Below are 22,217 nucleotides of genomic sequence, written 5' to 3' on the forward strand. Positions count from 1 at the left end.
ATACGGAGAAAAATGGTGTCAAAATTTGAAAAAGGTTTAGAAATAGTGTCAGAATTTTGGCTCAATCGTAAGTCCTAACTCACCAGATGCTGCTTCAATGCGGCTGGGCCGACGCTGAGGTCCAAGGATGCTAGGAAATCGGGGTTTCTTCACCTTCTCTTCTCCTTCCTTTTCTGTCTTGATGCTTTTCTGTAATGTATTAACAACAAGGGAAGTGTCAGGTTGATGATAAAGAGAGAGAGAGAGAGGGGCAAAAACGCAAAAAGTAATGTTAAATACCTTGATCTTGGGAAGAAAGTTGATCCTGACACGTTTGGACTCCAGACTTCGAGGTTCCTTGACCCTCACACCAAGGTGCTTCATGTACGTATAGATGACATACTGCATTGTAGTGCTAAATGAAAACAAAAGTGGCAACTCATTAGTTTAGTTGCTCCATTTGAATTATATCTGACAAAACAACAGGATGCTAAGATTGGAAGTGTCCATATTGTGACTTGCACCATATGTCATACCCGTCCTTCTCTACAGTTTCTACACAAACCATCTGGGGTATACTGCGAACATATGGCATTTCAAACAAGACTGTTTCAATCAGTCACACTTTTGAATTATTTAATATAAACACACTGCATAAATTACATGTTCTCTTTAAGGGACTGCCTGCGTGTTTAATTTGTAAACTGTGGGGATGTAGAATAGGGCTTGGATGACACCAATATGTTGTGTTCTTGGTCGAAAAATGCAAAACTACACTTCAAGCGTTTTTTTTTTTGTTTTAAAAAAAAAAAATAATAATTTAAAAGGAGACAAGCAGTCTAATAAAGTAATAAATACTGAGAGTTATTTAAGATTATTGTGGGACACATTACAGATTGAAAATGCAATGAACCCACAGATGGTTTGACAAATACTCTTCATATCAATCAACCAAATGCTCCAAAATATAAGTTTGCTTACCATTTCTCTTCCTCTGTGGTCTGAGTAGTTAACCTATAAATAATACAAAGAAAACATACTGAGTAGCTGGTAATGGTTAGAAATATGAGATATTTGTGCATCCGAGCAGCATAATATCTCTGTATGCATGGCCTGTGTGTCAGGTAACTGTGTCTGCATGTGCTACTTACAGGATGTCCTCTATCTTGGTGATGATGTTTTCAGCATATGAGCGCTCTCTCTCCAGAGCGACACGGTCTCTGACTCTCTCTTGGTCCAGTCTGGACAGCTCTACTTCAGCCACCGTTAGGCCCATACTGCGCTTCTGCCTACATATCAAGTCATACACAGTTGTTAGGTTGATAATGCCCTTTTTCAGTTTTCCTTGATGCGAGAACCAAATCCTCAAGTTCTGCAATTCATCAGAACTTACTAAACCATGGAAAGTAAAAATTCTAAGTTGACAGGTTTACCTGAAATCCTCGAGGTTCTTCTGGATGTCAAGGAGCAGAGAGTCCTGCAGTGTTTGAACATGTTGTCTGTTTATTTCCTCAGGGATCAGTTCTGTCCGCCGGCGGTCTGCAAACACATGTGCACACACTCACATATACAGTACGCCAAGTCTCTAACAGGATTATGTCAAGTGCACACTAAATATGCCCTATTAAGGTTATGCAATACTTTCCAACCCATCAGAGCATTTGATTTTTTAACACCTTGGTCGGGAGTGTGCATGGCTTACAGGGACTGTATAATGAGGATGGCCAAATGGATGAAGTGAGCCACACAGAAGTACAAAAGGTGACCGTAACAGAAGAAATTGCCTACTCAAAATGGCACCAGGCAGATGAGCAAATGAAGCAAAGGCACAGCATACTTACCGAGATCAGTAGAGACGGATTCAGGGACAGCAACTTTCAAATTCTGTAAAATGAAAACAATGAAGATAAATAATTAAATACACTCCAGCAAAACCCTTTTAAATAATATAAAATGTCAATGCGAGTACAGATAATAAATCACGTGATGACTTATGAATAATGAAATAGTCAATTAGTGACAGATATATCACTTTATTCTCACTTGTAAATGGACAATTTGATGTTTGATGATGAGTTATTAGTGTATCACTCCATGTTTTATTAGAAAAATCTCATCATGGTGCTTTTAGATTGGAGTTTGAGCTTTGGACGTAAAGACAACAACAACAGATGTTGGGTCCGTCCTTGGTGCTTTGTGCCATTTTGACAATGTGGTGACATGCAACATTTCATCTGTTTCTTTTAAAATCCCATCAGTGGTGTACTGTGTGCATCTTGTGTGACAGATAGACTCAAGCAATCATCTGTCTGACGTGTAGCATTGCCCATATTTCACAGTGGGGAACTTACCGCTCCACGGTCAATGAAAAAAGTGTGGAGGTCCATGAACACCCGTCTGGTCTCTTTGGAGTTGGTCTGCTTGTAGAAGTCAGCATAGAGGTAGCACAGCTAAGGACATAAGATACAGATTTATTAAAGCAAACAGTGAGCGGTAGTGTCTGCCAGGTTGCACGAAAACAGGAAATGAATACATAAAAGATTATAATAAGGTGTGAAGGAGGAGGGTCTTACCACAGGAGCAGGGTCGAACTGAGAGATGACATGGTGAAGGAAGGCTGCGAGGTGGGCGGGACGAGACTTGAGCTGCTCGATGTTGTTAAAGCTGTTACACTGGCCATTTGTCTGGAACAAAATCAGTACAACAGTTTGCATTCGCGGACTTCACATGTGACGTGAATTTGAACAGTAATATTTAGATATGTCTTGCAAAGAAAAGTTTATTATTACAGCATCGAGTCATTTAATTTTTTTTTTTTAATATGACAGTTGAGTTTTGTATTATGATTGTCCCTGTCCCATGAAACATGCATCTTGGGTGATTCAATAACAAGTGGACAGCTCTAAGTAGTACTCAGTTCACACTAAGCATTAGAATGCGTCTCCACGTGCGTCTCGAGCGACCACTTGTGATCGGATCTCACTTCCCTGATCTATATGCAAATGAACACTGCCATCATTTCCATTTATAAAGACCAAATGTGGTGTTGATTTTAACCGACGGGAGGCTGCAACACAAATTAACAGTGTCCAATTGTGTTTTGGGAGGTTTGTCGCCATATACACACACTTCAGTGCCAAATTATAAGTTTGCCTCAAGAGAACAGACTGTGAGACGGTGGATAGCTTTGAGAAGAGATGGGGAAGCAATAGATGGCTCTTATATCCCCATAACCCCCCCTGCAACAACGCAATGGATTACCTCAGTCGCAAGTTAAGTCATTCCATCATCTTACAAGCTGTTGTAGATCACCTCTCGATTAGTAACACACACACACACACACACACACACACACACACACACACACACACACACACACACACACACACACACACACACACACACACACACACACACAGCATAGGAATGTAGGACAGACCACCTCTGAAAGTGGTCTGAGCGATCGTATCTCAATGCGTCCTCCATTCGTTTTATGTGCATTCACACCTGTATTTAGAGCTGTCCACTTGTGATCGGTTCACCCAAGGGAGTGTTACTGTCTGGTCTGAACCATATATCAGGGGTGTAAATACAGACAGTGCCTGCAGTGTGTTTGCACTGGGGCCTGTATGGTGGGAGGCCCATAGGGAGTGCAGGCAAAAAAGTAGACCCATCTCCATCATGGTTTTAATTTTTCAGTAGCAATCTATCCAAAAATATCCCAAATGATATGAATATTCTACATAAACTATACAACATATTTAAATTACATATATAATTTCAGATTTTTTTGTCATACACAGAAATGCAATGACGATTGCTGTAATATGTATGCTGATGTTGTCTAATGTGAAGTCACTATTTGACGAGACGATACAATATCTAGTGATAAGTTTTGGCGCAAAATCTTTTGCAAAAGACCCGAGTAAACAGCCATGCCTTTCAAACATACATTTGTTATAAACAGCCGCCAGCCCACAGTGTGTGTGCTTTATAAGTAATAACTAGCGTGCATAAGTGCACGTCATAATAGCATTCACTGGAGCCCGCTGCAACTACCTTTCATAACTGCCATAGATAATTGCCATAGTTAATACTGCACTGTGGAAAAATACCTGCTCCTGGTCTGAATCAAAATAGTCATCCTCAGCGCCGATGATTTGCGAGACGAGGCGGGAGGAAGAGGGACTGCTGACTGTGGTAGGGGACAGAGAGTCCTGGGGAAAAGACAGTTGTACATTGTGGAATTTGTGTTTTCCATTTAGAAATTCTTCAACTGGAAATTTATAGCTCAATTTATCTGAGATTATTCATCAACATATAATGTTTTTCTATAAAACACACTTCAAAAAGTTGTCTTTCCCGAGTTTACACCAGGAAAGGGAGTGAATAAGTACATTTCTTTTGGCAGAATGTTCAGCAGGCCAAAGAGCACAGTTACCAGGTCAGTGGCGTCCTCTGCCTCTGGAGAGTGGCAGGAGTTGAAGCTGTTCCTGGGGGTGCTCTTTGGGCTGGGGCAGGATGACTCTCTTGGGTAAAGGCTCTCTGGAGATCCAGGTCCAAATCCACGAGATATCTGCAGGTGGGATGGAAAAAAGGCATTACATTATCTGAGTCTTTTGCCTTTAGTTTTGTACAGCTGAAAGTAGACAGGAAAGGGGGAGAGTGAAGGGACGACATGCAGCACAAGGGCTGCGGATCAGGTTCAAACCGGGGTTGTTGCTAAGGACTCAGCCTACACTCCACTCTACCAGGTGAGCTACCGGGGTGCCACAAACATCAAATTCTCAATTAATCTCAATTTAACAAAACAAATCTCCCCAAAAAAACCAACATCTGTTGCCAATTAATTTATTCCATTCGTTTTCATACATGACCAACAGAAATTTGAACACAGAATCAATACTTAGCGCAGCCAAAGCTAAGCTGGACTAATTAAGATTGATTAAACTCATTCAGTTTAGCATGAGGCCATGCATCTATTGTCCTCAAGCTTGTCTAGTCTTGGACTCAAAGTTTAATATAAAGCTCAGAGGGGCATTTTAATTATGTTATAACTTACAGGAGTGCTGCTCCAGGACAGGTCTGTACTGTTGTCTCCCTTAGAGTGCTCCGTCGCAAACATGCTACCATCATCTGCATCTCCACCTGGAACAGCCTCCTACAGATTCATGTAAAAACAAGACCTGGTATGAACTAACAACCTCATTACACAACAACAACCGTCACAAAGTCCACAATGAAACATGTTTAGGACAAACAACGCTAACAGGCCACATTGGTAACAATTAACAAAAGTAGGAATTTATGAGTATTTTAACATATTCTCATAAAATAGGACTGTTCAAATTGAGGGAGCAGATTAATGTGTTGACATACATAACACAAGGTTTAGTAAGTGATGTAAATAAAATAAGCTGTCACACAGACACAAAAGAGAGGCTTCCCACAGAGAAAGTCTAATCCTCTGATAAGATTAGGATTAATGTTTGTCTGGAGCGATCCCTGAACGCGCTACACAAAATTATACTGCTTGGATGTTGCTGGTGTCCCTGGATACCCTATTCTGTATGCAAGCCCATGGCCATCAGCGGGTTATTTGCTTTACCTGTGTTGCCCCAGTGGCCTTGAAGAGCTGACCCTGCAGCTGAGGAATGTGTTTCTTAGCTTCCTGGATGTCTTTCAGTAGTTTGGGGGAGGGGTTCCTGCTGTACTCCTCCTTCATGGCCTTTACAGCAAGAGAGGTGAAATCAAAATAAGCAATCAGGACCAGTAGTAAGCCTCTGGTATGACATGGCTCTATTCAGACCTGGCATTGACAGTGGACAGCTCTAAGCACAGGTGCGAGTCCTTCAGTGTCCTGTGCGACACTGAAGGACTGCCTACTCAACAGATGTCCTCTACGTGAGTGCAAGTACAAACTCGTTCGCTGGCTTTGTCCACAAATTTCAGGAAGCCACTAGAGCCAATAGAGATACACAAAGAATGCGTGAAACATCTTGGACAATTTCCAAGGAATAGACCCAGTCTGTTTTGTTCGGATTTCTTCAGTGGTTTGATTTTTCCACTAGGTGGGGCAACGGCCCTACAGGTAGCTCAGTGTATTTTGTGTTGTATTTTTAAACATTAGTATTTTCAAAGTATTTCTCATGTCACATAAACCACTGAGTGAATGCCAGGTGTGAACTGATGTACTTAGAGCTTGACACCCAAGACATATGTTAATGCCAGGTCTGAACAGGGCCTATGTCATGTGTTGAATCTGTTCTCAAGTGTGGGATGTTGAGGAAAATACTATTTGAATCTACAGCATAAAAAACAATCGTGTTAAGGGTACACATAGTACCTGTCTCCTACCCAACACAATGCTCTATTTAAAGATGGATGAGAGCTGATCCTTTCATTTTCAACACAGACAATAACCCGATATTACTTAAGAGGGTTTAGATTCTATTGCAAACGCAAGAAAAACACATGTTACAATAGAAAGAAGACAGAAGTGGCAGTGATTGTTGTGCTAACCTGCAGCTCCTGCTGCCCTTTTGACAGCATCTTTTGCAACATGTCAACCCTCTGGTTGCAGACACTGCTGTTTTCATCCTGTGGGAAAAACAAAAAGGCATATGGTGGAACTGTGCATTAGACAACAGATGAGAGGCATTCCAGCAAAGATTAGAAATACGTGACCATGATGCATTTAACAAATATTTAGTCGTACAGAAAATATGTGAGAAGGGATGATATATAGAAAAGAAAAAATATTGAGATTCCAGAATACTGCCGTAAAGAAGATCCACCATTACAAGCATTTACACTGAACAATACAACGCTATTTTAGACAGCATGCCGGCATGACGTGTAACACAACAGCGTCTTTGTTTAGTGTGCGTGTAGTCTATTTAACTCCGTTACCATCTCCGCTGACGGCTTAACTGTGTAATAACTCTGGTGCCCCATTCCGTGTCCAAACCTTTTATACAGAATGCTATAACCGCACAACATTCCCACTTTGAACACAAAAAGGGGCAGTGATAACCCATATGAAACCCCTCAAGATGATGAAGAGGAAGAATAGGAAAGGAAAGCAAGTTTGCGGAGGCAAGAAACAAGAGGACAACAGAAATGAACGGATGTCTTTAGTACCCATGGTGGTTGAGTGAAGGAGAGGCGGTCCAGAGGACTGTAGGGGCGTTCTGCTGCTGGGGAGTTTGGAGAGGAAATGCTAACCCCGAGCATTTCAGACTCTGCTTCAGACAGAGGGATCTGGGCGAGCCCTGGAGGACGCCCCAACACTGTGAGGGCCACATAGGAGCCCGCTGGATCGGAAAAATCATAGACAAAGAGTCAGTTTTACTTTAAAGGTTTACTTGTTATATTTGTGGCTTTTGCTAGAACACAGACAGTAAGACTTACATTTGATAAGTTTCACCACCTCAATGTGATTTGAATGTGTAACAAGGGTCCCGTTAACCTGGAAGACAGCAATGGCACGATGATGAAAATCAAAAAACAGATGCAGACACAAAAACCTTCCATTCTCAGTTCAACAATTTAAAATCTCCCTCCTTTCCCAGAAGCATCATAAAGAGAGTCAACATACAAACGGACCAGAAGGTGGCAGCCTACAGCCTCTGTATTGGCCTTGGACAAAATAACAGTGACGTTAGCGGTTTAAAAACATGGAGGAAGATGTACACAATACCTTGATGATCCTGTCTCCTGTCTGAACACCTGCCCGCATAGCAGCCCCATCTGGCAAACACAAAAAAAACAAATGATAAAGCAACAGAAGAGGCGAGGAAAGATATAGAACAAATGCAAGAATGAAATGGGTGGAGGGGAGAGCATAAGACATACAGCTTTGTGGCGTAATTGCTGCTATTTCTGCACAATGAATAGATAATATAGCCTTGACCGACCAGATGTTGCAAAGTGACTATTTGAGTGCCATTTTGAAAGACCATAACAGTGGTTATACGAAGGACCTGTTTCACAGCTCCACCCAAAACAAAGGGATTTAGGCATGAGACAGGTTATTATGAGATCCACGCCTGACTCTATAGTCAGCAGCATACAGCTGAAGTATTTTGTAAACCAAATACAGTTTTACTGATACACTATGATGATTTGCATTTTGAGTCTTCAAATTTGTATTAGTATGGAAATTTGAACTGGTGTCACTGAAGTAAAGACATAATCTTGTCTGATCAGTTGGACTAAAAGTAGAAGGATGAACAAGAAAAGCTGAAGCAAGATACTACAGATACATTTTGTTCATTTAAAAACAAAATGAAACAGATGAAACTAAGTCAAATGGGAAGCCACACAGAGATAGTCCAACACTCCCATGCACTGACGACAGTGCAACTTAAATCCTCGATCAGTTCCTTCCTCTTCTGTCTCTCTCCTCTACTGTATAGACTGAAAATGTTTTTGTGACCCGATAACAGCCCACATCATTCTCTACCGACAGAGAAAGACTGCCGGGGACCATGTAAGTATCCTGTCAAAGACAACATGATAAAGCAGAAGCTGCAGCTATACTGTGAAACTACTGAGCAGGAAATATACAGTCAATGGCTTCACTTCTCTTCCTAAGTGCCAGAGTGGTGGGTTGTTGCCGAGTCCCAATTACCCTTCACATCTGTGTTCAGAGCAAACTACCATGACAGTTTGATGTCAGTGCATGAAAAAAGGAGCTCATATCTCTATTGCAATTGCTTCGACCAGAAGTAGGTATTGTAACAACAGATTTTTCTTTTGTCCTTTTAAGTTTGAGACTCCACCTTACCGTCTTTGACAAGCTGCACAAACACTGGGTTGTCACCACTGACAGTGAGCCCAAAGCCATTTTCATCTTTCTGGATGATTACACATCGTTGAACCAGACCTGCAAAGTGAGACAGAAATACATAAACAGTGTCTTCAAAAGTACCAGGAAGTCAACATAGAAAAATGTACTTACCTCACTGGAGTAAGTGCATCGAATACAACTAAACCTCAGCCTTGTTATAAAACCTAAGCAGATATTTTAAATACATTGAAGAATGCATTGTGGATGGATACAATTGACCAATAATAATCACACTTTGCAGGTTATGAATAGTAGTTTTTACACTGGATTTTTTGAGTGAGTCCTGGAATATGCTGAGCAAATGGTTTTCACTAATCGATAAGAGAGTAGAACCCCCCCCCCACACACACACACACACACACACACACACACACACACATTTAAAGGATAGGTTCACATTCTCTTAAGTATATCTTAAAACAATACTCACATACACCTTTGCATTATCATTGATTAATTGATCAGCCTATGTTCCTCCTGTCCGTACTGACCATTAAAATGGGATCTCTTTACAACAGCCAGTTAGTATTGTTTGTTGAAAAGAGTCTTTAACATATCAGCACATAACCCATCTCCTGTAGTCTAGGACTCTGTTGTCAGGATAACAACATCCCATAATCTGAGCATGTACAGTTAATGAAGCTTGTTCTAAGGTTGACCAGTAAACATTTACATAGCAACATTTTTACGAGGCAGTTTTACTTATTTCAGACACATTGTCTACTTTCTTGTCTGGTGACCAGATACCAAAAGGAAAAATAAATCCTCTTAAAAAATGCAAACACTAATAATGAGGGCCCTTCTGTGTGAGGTGATGTTTGAAACAGGCAACCCAAACATTTTTTGGTTGTAGTCTCAGAAGGAAGAACGTTACTTTTCAGGTTTTTTTTATGAAGTGTAGCGTAGCAAAAACAGATTAGAGCTTATCTAATGTCTGGCTGACACTGACTAGACTTACAAGATAGAACAGACAAAAGAACACACTATGCAAAGAATGCAAAATGCTCTAAAAGCAAAACATTAAATATTGCAAGCTTTCTTAAAACACCTTTATAGAAAAAGAGTAAGTAACCCTAGAGCTGGTTTCTTGTGCAGAATCAACCAGAGAGGTGAGTCGATCGATGAGGACAACGGTGGGGTTGGGTGGGAGAGTGGGAGGAACAGGAGCTAATACACGGAGCGACGTTAGGGGAAGCAAAAGCCCCAGGCTGGGGGGGGAGGGCACGGTGAGAGGGTTAGGCAGAGTGCGGGAGTGGGGGGAAGGGAAAGGGGGAGAGGGCAGGGGTGTCATGGAAAAAGATGATGGGTTAAAGAACTGGTGTGAATATGCCTCTAGATGTTGATCTTTTGCCTGTGTTCTAACAGTTTTTAGAGGTTTTTGGTTGGTATATATTAACCAAGAGGATCACTGATCAGGTTAATCCATCTAAACTCATGTATTATTCAGAGGTTTGATTGATCTGAAATCTGCACCCTTTGCTGAAACACAAGGAAATGTACTCTAGAGAATAAACTGACCTTTAATACTGACAGAGTACCTTAAGCCCCACAATCACAAAAAGAAGGAACCATTACAACAAATCATTACAATGACACATACAAAAGGTCACACTACTTTCCTTAAATCTAAAAGTCTGTTTAAAAAAGTGCTGTTCTATGATAAAGGCTTTTCATCTGTGAATTTATTCTGTTCTAAATTGACACAAGACTGAACACAATGGAGATAACTGACTCAAACAGAGAGAGAACACACCTATGCTTTGTTGAGTATGATAATAGATGATTATCTTGATGAACTGTGCCCTAGACAGAGGCTACATCCACACTACTACGTTTCCCTTTTAAAAAGCATATCTTTTGCTACATTTACACTGAGTGTCCACACTACTCCGGAGTTTTAGAGCACCAAAAACGAAGGAGTTTAGAAATGCCACTGAAGCCGGGTAAGTTTGAAAACTCCGGGGTTACCTCCAAGTGTTGACGGGCCAAACACATAAGTTTGGAAATGATGACGTAGACACCCGCGTTCGCTACGTGATTGGGTGATTTGTTTCAACATGGATAATGGATTACAAGCGTTACTGTCCTTGTTGTCTATGCTAGCAGCATAAATTCGACATTTTATAATTCTACTACTGCTGACATGCGGAAGAAGCAGCTGTTATTAGAGCGATTAGCGAGCGGCGTGTCTAGCGGCGTTATCAGCCATACGGAGCGGACGTCCGAAGTCACGGTTTGTGGCTTTGAGGAGGGCGATGGACACAAAACAGAGGACTTTCATTTTCTTATTAATACTTATTTTGTTCTGCAAAACTATTGTAAAGTCCACACAGAAACTGTAAACGAACAAAAGCATAAATGACTTCAGCCACCCGGCAGAGCTACGAGGGTGAAAACAGTCAACAATGAAACGAATGAGAGACCTGTGTTTTTAAAGTCAATTTGATGTGTGTATGAGAGACAGAGCAAGACCTGCAACCTTGTAACGAAGTTTTAAAAATAAAACTTCTCACGAAATTTGTCCGTTAAGAGTTTATAAGGAAGATTTTAGAGGAAGATCTTAAGCACCTACCTTTCATTATTTAAGACTACTCTAATACTATTAATAATTACTATAATATTTTCTGTAACCAATCTACTTCCTGTTTACACCGGCACCCCATGCCCAGTGTACGTGAATAGTCATGTGATATTCGTTTTCAGGCTTGCTAGTATGGAACTACGGTTTAAAGTAAACTATGCAAATGTAACCTGGTATTCCAAAATCTTTGAAGTTCTACAATGGATTCCAATAGTGACCATTTTTTTGTTGTGAAAAAAGTGAATAAAACATCCCTGGATTGAGATGAAAGAATACATTTGGCAAAAATATATGACTAAAACTTATCAAGCATACAGATGGATAGTGAAAAGAAGGGGTTATAATTGGTTTCTATAGTTTTATAAATATTGTCTTTTGAGTGTTTAAAAAAATAAATATCTCACGATCTGTACCAGTTGTTCTGGTCAACAAGTACACACACCAAAAGACCAAAAATGTGGTTATTGGAGGCATAACTGTTACCTGTATACCAGATGAAGATCAGTTTACCACCCAGCACTACATGCAACTCAGCGCTTTCACCACCCAGTCATACATTTAATAATGATTCAAAAATATGTGAAACAAATAAAATAAGTTTGCTGTCACTCTGCTTAAAACGAACATCTAGAGGCAGTTTCACACCGTGGGCTAAAGCATATAGAGATGCAGCTGTCACACCAGCCAATCCAGCAGGAGCATCTTACCACAGGACTCAGGCTTCCCCTCTGCTAGCAAACTGCTGCTGCCACTCTTCTGCACCACCAGAGCTTCTGCTCACAGCCCCCACCACGCAGACAGCACAGCAGTGTACAAACACACACACAAACAAGAACCAACACAAGGAAAAGAAACACAAAACAGGAAAGAGAAAATCATGAGGGAGAAATAATCATGGGAGGAGAAAATGAAATGAACAAATAGGTAGTTTAATAAAACATAATGATTTGGACAGGCAGGAGTGCAGTCACTAAAAATGAACTAGCTAGTCTTTTGTTGAAAGTGCCTCCAGTCCTATAGGTGACACTCTACCAACGCATTGTGACTTCAATGACAGTGGTCCCATTTTTGCATTAAATTCACGAGCTTTAGTGGTTTAAGTGCAGATTTGATTGTAAAATGCACAAGAACCTTAATAAAACAAACCAAATTTCTGGGTTTTGTGATTCAAAAGTATTCTGGTAATACCTAACTGGAACTGAGCCTGCGGCTGGTAAAATACCATTTATATTCAATGCACTTCAGGTTTGTCTCTGAAGACTAGATGGTGGATTTACAAGTTGTGGCAAAAGACCTGATGATAAGAATAAACCAAACATAGTTTCTGCCAATAACAGAGGAGGAACCGGTCTTGTTCCAAGCCTTTTTTTAATGTCCAGTATATCTTACGCCTTTAACGTTAATAACTTAATTAGTGGTGTAACGGACCGTTGTCGATCCGTACCGTACAGATCCCCCCCCCCCCCCCCCTCATGGATCGGCACGCATGTGAGCCACGGATTAATTACACAGTGTAACGTTAACCACCACGGTGTGAAATAAAGTTTCACCATCGATTGTTATCTGCAGATATTCAGTAAAATATGCGATCAGAACATCAGCATTCATGCTTTTCTAGTCGCTGAACTCTAATAATGTTACATTGTAAACAACCAATCCCTGTTGATAACAGGAGGAGAGCTGGTTACCATGGCTTCATGCTTCAGATCGGTTGAAATGATTTTTGGGACAGTCAGAAGAAATAAAAAGTCTTGAGACTTGTATACCAGCTGCTATAACCAAACAACAAAGGGATCTGTGTCTGCCAATATGGATCATCAATGATCGGCAATTAGCATTGGCAGTGAAAAAAAACATGATCAGGGATCTCTAAGAGTTATATATTTTTTTCCTTTTTTTTTCTTTTGTGCCGATCCGTGACTTTTATGATCTGTTGCACAACTCAACTTAATTTCTGCACATGATTCATTTGGAAACACGCGACTCTCGGGAGCCAGCATTAACATCCATCTCTAGAGTATCTGACTACTCCTGCCCATCCTTAATAAACCCAGTTTGAAATTATGACAGAAAAGATGACATCAGGAGAACATCTAGGAAAATATTATCAAAGAGTTCATGCAAGTTTCAACTAAAAATGGGATAAATATAAAAAGAGACGACCACCATGCAGACATGCAAAAGATCATCACACGAATCCAAACATGACAAATGTCAAGAAATAATATTGTAATGATGGCCCGAAGGTATAGGTTTCAATTAAATAAAGAATAATTTGCCTCTCTGTGGTTACTTTGCACTTGGTTTAATCACGGCATCATTCCAAAAGTGGAACAAACCATCAGAGAAATAAAAGAGGTTCTAGTGTGGCTCTACACAACAACGTGCATGTCTTGTGTAACCACTGAAAAAGCACATCTTGTCTGTGTTTTGTTGCATCATACAGAGATAAGCCGCCATGTGGTGTGGAGGATTTTCTATTTTGTTTTGAATACAGAAGCTTTAGTCATATCTCAAATCATGATTGCTGACAAACACTACAGGGAGTGTCAAACTAGTTAGATTCTGAACCCTAACAATCTCACCCTGCAATAAACTTGAAACTGGAGCGCATAACAGGCTTAATGGCTTTTTGTTCCCGTCAAGTATGCATTGAGACCACCCAACCACTATTAACATAAGAAACGCACAGTGCACTGATTTATGTTAAACTACAAGAACCATGTGGACATTAAACATGCAGCTGCAGATTTTAGGGTCCTATAATCAAACCTTTCTTTGCTTATCGGCTTGAAACCTGCAACATCTAAATAATATAAGCTTGTGCCAAACAGTTGGTATAATGCAGTGTAATGAAGACTTAGCCAATAAATCCATATTATACTATCCATTAGTTAGAATTAACACATAAAATAAGTTGTTACGCTGCAGTGGTAAGACTCAAACAATTATTTCCAATCAGACCACACAAGTAAAATTAACACACACCACCTTTCACCATCCCAGCATGCCTTGTGCATTGAGTAAACTATCACCACCACAATTGTTTCATGAGACTGTGATTGTGTGTGTTAGAGAGAGAGAAAGAGAAAGAGAGAGAGAGAGAAACAGAGACAGCAAGAGACAGAGAGACAGAGAGAAAGAGAGAGAGACAGCAAGAGAGAGAGAAAGAGAGAGAGAAAGAAAGAGAAAGAGCAAGATAGAGAAAGAAAGAAAGAGAGAGAGAGAGAGAGAGAGAGAGAGAGAGAGAAAGAGAGAGGGAAATGGGAAAAATTCAATAAAATTAGGAACATGTACTTTAAAAAATTCAACTCTGTAATGTCAGATTGAAAAAAAAATTGTGACATCTCAAAATTAAAAATACTCCTAACATGCCACAACCTGAGGGACAGTGAGTGACCTACACACACACACACACACACACACACACACACACACACACACAAAATATATATATATATATATATATATATATAAAAACTCAATCAAGATGTTATATTAATGTTATTGTGTATTAATGTTGTGTATTAATATTATTTAATTTTTTTATGCTTTGGCAATACTGTTTCTAAACTGTCATGCCAATAAAGCAAATTGAATTGAAAAATTTAATTGAATTGAGAAAGAGCAAGAGAGCGAGAGAGAGAGAGAGAGAGAGAAAGAGAGAAAGAGAGAGCGATCAGGCAGTGAAATAAAGTGATGCACACAGAGATAGAGGGACAGAATAGAAAGACAGGAGGGTCTGTGACAGACAGTAAAAAAAGAATGAATAAGAAAAACCGAACAGAAGTGGAAAGTTACCTGTAGGGTCAAACTCATTGGAGGGAAGTGAGGTTTTGTCACTTTTGGGTTTCTTGTCCGGGGGGTGGTCTTTACTGAGAATGCTGCTGGTTCTAGAGAAACAGAAAAAAAACATTGGCGTTTATCCAGCATGTGCCGTCATATGCAACACTGTAGACCTTTTTACAACATGTGCACGAGATGCAGGCAAGTGAAGGTTCAGGAGGAATTACAACAGCACACAGAACCAGCAATTGTTCACTGTAGCATTGAGAATAATGTGGCAAGATGACCTCCTAGTGTATAAATCACGCCGAGTGTGTCTACTGTATAATGTGACAGCCAGAGAGGATGTGGAGTCGCTCTGCTGAGTGCCCGGGGAGCGAGGCGAGAGAAAGGACGCTCCTCACAGGAGGTGCTACAAGGCCAAACTCCGGCCTGAACCTCGGGAGGCTATGTATGGCTGCTTCTGCCTATGCCGGCCCCAACTGTGAAAGGCCACTGTTCTGTTCGCAGTGAAAGGCAGTGATGGACCGCCCTCAGAAGAGGGACCCCTTTGTCCCTCACTCTGTGTGTGTGTGTGTGTGTGTGTGTGTGTGTGTGTGTGTGTGTGTGTGAGTGAGAGACGGGAGGGGGGGAGGGTGTATGTTTGGTCTAAGCTCTGAAGACTTCTGTTGCAGCACAGCAGTTCCTAGTAATACCTGCCTCATTTCCCTCATCTGGAACTCCGTGTATGTAAACCACTGGTTGGTTGGTGTGTGTGTGTGTGTGTGTGTGTGTGTGTGTGTGTGTGTGTGTGTGTGTGTGTGTGTGTGTGTGTGTGTGTGTGTGTGTGTGTGGCCACAGGATGTCATATTCATAAACATGCATAGATATTTGCAATACAATTTGAGAAAATGAAAAATCCTTACCTGTTTGCTTTCTTGGGAAACCTGCAGGATAAAAACAGAAGGCTCATCAGTATCTCACAGCAATGAAGTAAATAAAAGCTGAGCATGTGTGCGTATATGGAGGGTGAAAAACAAGATGCCAAGCTGACAGCTTCCCCGAGACCCATATTGTGGTAAACATGATAATCCTGATCAAACATCAGTTCTTCAGCTGCAGATTAAAGCCCTTTCCAGGTCAAATGTCTTCTGCCTCTTAGATCTCAGCTGTGTGTACGTGTGTGTGTGTGTGTGTGTGTGTGTGTGTGTGTGTGCGCACCGTGATTTAGTTCCTTACAGACATCATGACTTGACTGTAATAATCATCTCCTAATCACATCCATGGCCTGTTTCCTTCGAGGCAGCCTGCCCTGAGACTGATTACTGCCACAGAGTGAGGTAGAGATGAAATCATTTAGGGATGCTGTCAGGACCATAATGGAAAAAGGCTGTGTTTTCCAGGAAGTTAGAGATCTACAGTATGTATTGACGTGCTGTTGTGGCTGATGCAAATTGAAATGTCAATTTAGATTTAGGGAAATACTGCAGTGTTAATTCTCGCAGTAGGCGTTTGATCTCATCTTGATAATAAAACCTTGAGTGAAATAATGAATTCTGCATTGAAGATTAAAGGTTTTCCACCTCACTTTGACAATGCCTTGGACTGTAAAGAGTGCATATTAGAGTCTGTGGGAGTACTCCGTGAGTGATACATATCACTGTAATAAACAAAGACATGAGCCACACTTTGAAATGGGCAAAATTACAATTACGGTTTCCTGGAAGTCATTGAGACAATCTATACAAAAAGCTATTTAAAGGCCAATGTTAATCATATGTTTTATCTGTAATGCACTTTGCACTGAAAGGAAAATCTCCTGAACACACAGATAAACTTTGTGGCAATTATCTGTGCGGCCCCTCAGCTCTAAACTATTCCCGGTGGGGTCTGCTCTGAACAGAAGGGAGACATGTTTTGCTATTCTTCTTCATGTAGAAAAACGACTAATGTTGAACCACAAAAAGTTTTATTGTCAATTACCATAAAACCTACACACAGATTCAGTTTATTTTTTATATTTTTGTTGTGATGAAGTGGAGAGCATGGGAAAGATTGACGTCTCAGCCAGGATATAATCCCACAAAAACAAAAGGTTTGACACTTGTAAAATGTAAATGTAAAATAGTCAAAGAGAATAATGATTCGGTTGCAACTCTGAATTGCAACCTAGTATTATTTAAAATATAAATGCACACAGTATTAGAATACAAAACAGTAGTACGATCACTACACCAGTCTTCCGTAATAGGGAGGACTCATGACTAACTAGCCCACATTAACTCTTTCTCCTGGCGACAGTGCGTCCCATTCAGAGCCATGCGGGAGCAGCTGAATGGCCCGTTTATGAAAATGGCCTCAGACTGTAATAAGTTCCAGAGCCTCCAGCAGAAAAAAACAAAACTAACTTTAAGTAGCCCACTCCCTAAGAAACCTCTGAGTTGGAGAGATGGAAAAGTCAGCACATAAACACACACACACACACACACACACACACACACACACACACACACACACACACACACACACACACACACACACACACACACACACACACACACACACACACACACCAATGAACTGGGACATGCATACGCACACGCTCATGGATGGCAAAACTGAGTCGGCAGATGTTGTTCTTGGTTCATCATACAGGAACAAATAAAAACGTGACAGGCAAACCCAGTTCTAATGGGCTGGATGATGCACCAGGCTGCCTCTAATGTTCATGCTGCACTAAACTAGTAAATCATGCTTTCAGAAATAATGTTGTACCGCTACAAAATGATCTAATAATGTCTTATTCATGTTAAAACAGTTTAAAGAGAACTGAGAAGGAATTTTGTTTCGTATAATATCGCGTAGTATCTATATTTTAATTAACTATGGAGTGACCTGTCTAAGACCCATTTAAGGGCTAAAGAGAGGGACAGAGGAAGTCATGAAGAATGATGGCAGCAACGGACAGAAATAAGAGGACAGAGGGAAGGAGGTGTTGAAAAGGCAGCAAGAGACTGAAACACAAAGCACAAGATAGAAAGCAAAAACAGAGAAAACGCATATTTAGAAAGAACATTACTGATACTGAAGGTTGAACGCAATGGAAGAATTTATGTTCAAGAACATTCATGCAGGTTAAGCCAAAAAGCGGCAATGATGAAACAGAAGACTGCACGTCGGGATGAAGAAAATATTTTGCAATCAGATCCAAGTACTCAAGTACCCAAGTACGCTAATTTCAAAATTCAAAGCATATCTGGAGCGAGTCAGCAGCTAGGAGCTAACGGTGCTAACAGTGAAAACAAAAACGACAACAACAGTAGTGCGTACATCTTCAACTGCGTCGCTGTGGGTTGGATGGCGTTTACCTTAACCATCAGAGTGTGAAATAAAGTTTTGCTGACATTGGTCTGTAAAAGATGTGATCAGTACATCGGCATTTATGCTTTTCTAGTTGCAGATCTCTGATAATGTTTCACTGTAAACAACCAATCCGTGTTGAAAATGACCGGAGAGAACTGGTAAAGTGGCTAATGGACAACAAACAAAGGTTCCGTTGAGTTACATTATGATGCGTTCAGGCTCTGTCCGGTGAAAATGAGTATTGGGCGAAGGTAAATTATAACGTTATCATGATCATGATCACTTGAATAAATCCAGTTGTTTGAAGGAGACATTTTCACAGCGACATAAATAGATACTAAAGATGAATTATGACCTGTTTACACTAGCTCTAAGCAGGTTATAATACATCATTAAAAGTACTGATGAAAAAAAAGTACTAACAAGATTTGTTTTAATTGATAAAAATACAATCTTTCATTTCCTTATCTTTGAATTGTTTTATGACAAAGTACTTTAACAAAGTAAAAGGATAACATTTAAAATTTTTGATGGTTTACACTGACTTCTGAGTGGTTGAAATGATGTTTGGGCCTGGAGCCTTGTGGGATCTGTATTCGTCAATATGGATCATGAATGATCTGCAGTAAGTATCAGCGGCAACAAAAAATATGATCAGGGATCTCTAGAAGTTATATTTGCTAGTGGTAACCACCGTATGAGCGTAATGCTGAGTGGCAGCAACAAGATATCCAGTGGGGCACAGGAAAGAAAATTGGAACAAAAAAATAATAATAATATGCAGACCCGCCAGCATCACGGCGCAACTACACAAGACAGCAGTAATTTTGAAGAAGATGCAGAAACCTCAGCACAACTTGAGAGGCAATGAAAACATCAGAAGCAGAGAATGCTACTCCAAACCTACAATAGAAACGGTAACTTAAAATATGCAATTGTTGAAAGTGTTGAAAGTAACAGTTGCCTCCCCGTCAATCAGCTGTGTTGTGAGCACGCTTTTAAAAGCAACATATGACATTACACAGAACTCCAAAGAGGCAAAAATATTTGTACACAACTTGCATGTCGAATAACTAAAAGTATTTGGTTTGGGCTGCACTTTTTAATGGGTGCTTTTCAATATAAAAAGAATGATAACTACAGCATCTCGGCTGAGTCACATGTGCCTCCAAAGCAAAATACTGTGTATACACAGAATATGCAACTGGAAAAATGACATAGAGCAGTTATGACTATAAAAGTTCTGAGAGGAAAAGTTTGTCAAAAAGAGACTCCAGTCACTGCAAAGCTGACTGGTCTTATTGAAGGTTCTCTCTTGAGTTTTTTCAGTGAAAAGAATCGCTGACACACAGTCACAGCTCACATAACATCCCAGCACATCTCTAGTAAACCCTCATAATGGCTCCACATTAGTCTCTGTCCAGTAGACAACAACAGCGTATTGTTCTATGTCCTGATGATACTCTACTGCTCTGTTAAGAACATTAAACAACGTACACCAGAGCTTAAACAATAGTAGATTGATTAACCAGCAACTGGTAAAATGTGCACACTTTAATGATAAAAATGTAGATCTTTGGACAAAAACAAGCAGATTGGATGCTTCCGCTTGGGCTTTGTGATGGCTTTTTTGCACACTTCTGACACTTATTAGACTATAACATATATTGAGATTAACTTATTATGCAATGTGAACAGTGGTGACATGTGTATTTAAGTTTGCACTTTTTGTCTAGAGATTAGATGTAGATATAGCAGAAACTCTGACAACAACATGCTAAAAACAAGAACATTATTTCCCTTGAAAAGCGACAGACAGTGTTTAAGAATCAATTTCAGTCAGCTCGTTTTAATTCTTCAGACCCAGCTATAAAAGTGTCCCAAGTCTTTCTTGACGGGTCCATTAAATGCGCAGCGAGTGAAAAAAGGAGAAAGAAGGCAGGAGTCAGGACAGGGTGGGATGGGAGGGAGGGGCAGCAGTGGAGCGGGCCTGGGCTTGAATGCTCCATTGAGGTTTGGTGTTTTGATGGAAAACTGTGGCAGAGCTGGGCCAACTGCAGCAACAGAGGCCGAGACCAGACCAGACCATGAGAGAGAAAAAGTAGCGAGGGAGGGAGGGACGAGCGGCCCTGAGGAAGCAGGACTCTCACACACAGCCATTTCTGTGAACGGGTCTCCCAAAACTGAAGAGGAAGGAAAAAAAGCGAACCAAAAGAAACTAGACTGACTCATGCAAGATTCAGGGGAAGCACTTCAGGTTATTCTCAGTTCCTCTTAGAGTCAGGCTAAGCAGATATATATAGAGAGAAGTTTCACTCAACATTGAATTATAAGCAGCTAACTGAATATTCAAAAAGGAAACTATAAACATGAGGATAAGAGTTGGCAGGATACATCCGATGGACCCAAGTTATAAAACAAAGTAGGTTGACGATTGATAAAAAGCTTTAATAAGCTTTACTCTGACTTTTTCCTGTCAGACAATGTTGATGTTGTAACTTGTACTATAAGCAGAGCGACACGGTTCACAGCACAGGTGTTGTTGGGGCTGGGAGAGGTGGGGCCTGTTTGAAACTCCGAGAGGATTGGATAGTTTTGGGAGTTGCCTGGAGGCTACAAAGATCAGACCGAGGTGTGTTTCATTCCAGGCGGTGAAATACACCATAACCTTGCACCCTGCAAAACACATCCCCAGATGTTAAGATTACAGTGGAAAAACTTGGCAGAACTTGGGGTGTAACTTCTGTGGTGATGGCACAATGTCCTCAGCTGGGCTTTGAGCTGAGTCATGCCACATAATCTATGGAAGTGGCAATATCTCCCTTTTCAGCCACCCTTCGAAAACTGCTCCGTGATTCTATCTCAATGGTGTAATGATACAGTCCCTTGAACGGCCTGATTCATGCCAGCAGCATGCCAATAGGACACACACACACACACACACACACACACACACACACACACACACACACACACACACACACACACACACACACACACACACACACACACACACACACACACACACACACACACACACACACACAGCTATCTAATCTACATACCTGAGTCACACACAAATACACGGCCCAGCATTACATCACTGCTTTCCACTCCTTGCCACTGAGTGAGAAGTCTACACCCATGAAGTGATACTCCTTTAAACCACCGCCTGTGTATATCAAACAAACTCATGCCACTCTCAACGCGTGGCCATAGCAGTTTTATCATACAGTATACAATGGTGTACATTGGATTTAAAGAAAGAGAGCATTAAGTGAGTGCATGAGACAGACAGAGACAGAGCGAGAGAGACAGAGAGAAAGAGAGAGAGGTATGGTGTGTGTTGGAGAGACAAGAGCAATAGCTCTGGAGCTCAAGCTACAGCCTCGGGGGAAAACGGTGCCCTTTCTGCCCCAATAAACCTCATCAGGATTCCTGATGTGAGGGCCGGGGGATAGACATTTCTTCACGCTATGCTGTCTGCTGTCCTACAGCACCAGGAGAGGAAAGGAGGTGGTTCAACATGCTATACCGTCTACACTGCTGCTGGTCACGAGACCTGTCACAAACACCTAAGAACTTCTCTAATCCACGAGTAACTTCTTTGAACTGAGTACCTTCATCTCAGCTGTTTAACTTATGCACTAGGGTATGTGTAATAGTCTGCAAGGG

General features: G+C 40.8%; 1 protein-coding gene across 3 annotated transcripts in view; it reads right to left on the bottom strand.

The window, feature by feature from the left end:
• arhgef12a (Rho guanine nucleotide exchange factor (GEF) 12a) overlaps positions 1–22,217 on the bottom strand; it is a 36,041-nt gene that overhangs the window by 7,118 nt on the left and 6,706 nt on the right. The window contains exons 2-21 of one of the 3 annotated variants that reach the window (XM_068710695.1): positions 16,106–16,126; positions 15,216–15,307; positions 12,122–12,187; positions 8,771–8,869; positions 7,682–7,731; positions 7,393–7,450; positions 7,123–7,295; positions 6,502–6,579; positions 5,588–5,707; positions 5,042–5,140; positions 4,421–4,555; positions 4,095–4,196; positions 2,553–2,663; positions 2,331–2,429; positions 1,821–1,863; positions 1,413–1,518; positions 1,131–1,268; positions 961–993; positions 280–394; positions 84–189 (exon numbers count right to left, since the gene is read on the bottom strand). In XM_068710695.1, coding sequence (XP_068566796.1) covers positions 84–189; positions 280–394; positions 961–993; positions 1,131–1,268; positions 1,413–1,518; positions 1,821–1,863; positions 2,331–2,429; positions 2,553–2,663; positions 4,095–4,196; positions 4,421–4,555; positions 5,042–5,140; positions 5,588–5,707; positions 6,502–6,579; positions 7,123–7,295; positions 7,393–7,450; positions 7,682–7,731; positions 8,771–8,869; positions 12,122–12,187; positions 15,216–15,307; positions 16,106–16,126 — 1,844 coding nt within the window. The remainder of the gene's footprint in view (positions 1–83; positions 190–279; positions 395–960; positions 994–1,130; positions 1,269–1,412; positions 1,519–1,820; positions 1,864–2,330; positions 2,430–2,552; positions 2,664–4,094; positions 4,197–4,420; positions 4,556–5,041; positions 5,141–5,587; positions 5,708–6,501; positions 6,580–7,122; positions 7,296–7,392; positions 7,451–7,681; positions 7,732–8,770; positions 8,870–12,121; positions 12,188–15,215; positions 15,308–16,105; positions 16,127–22,217) is intronic. The other 2 variants (XM_068710704.1, XM_068710712.1) reach the window with 2 other exon arrangements.

The sequence above is a fragment of the Cebidichthys violaceus genome, unplaced genomic scaffold (genome assembly GCF_023349555.1).
Source record: "Cebidichthys violaceus isolate CVI_PGR_0920_01 unplaced genomic scaffold, fCebVio1.0.p SCAF_1, whole genome shotgun sequence".
Lineage (NCBI taxonomy): Eukaryota > Metazoa > Chordata > Actinopteri > Perciformes > Stichaeidae > Cebidichthys > Cebidichthys violaceus.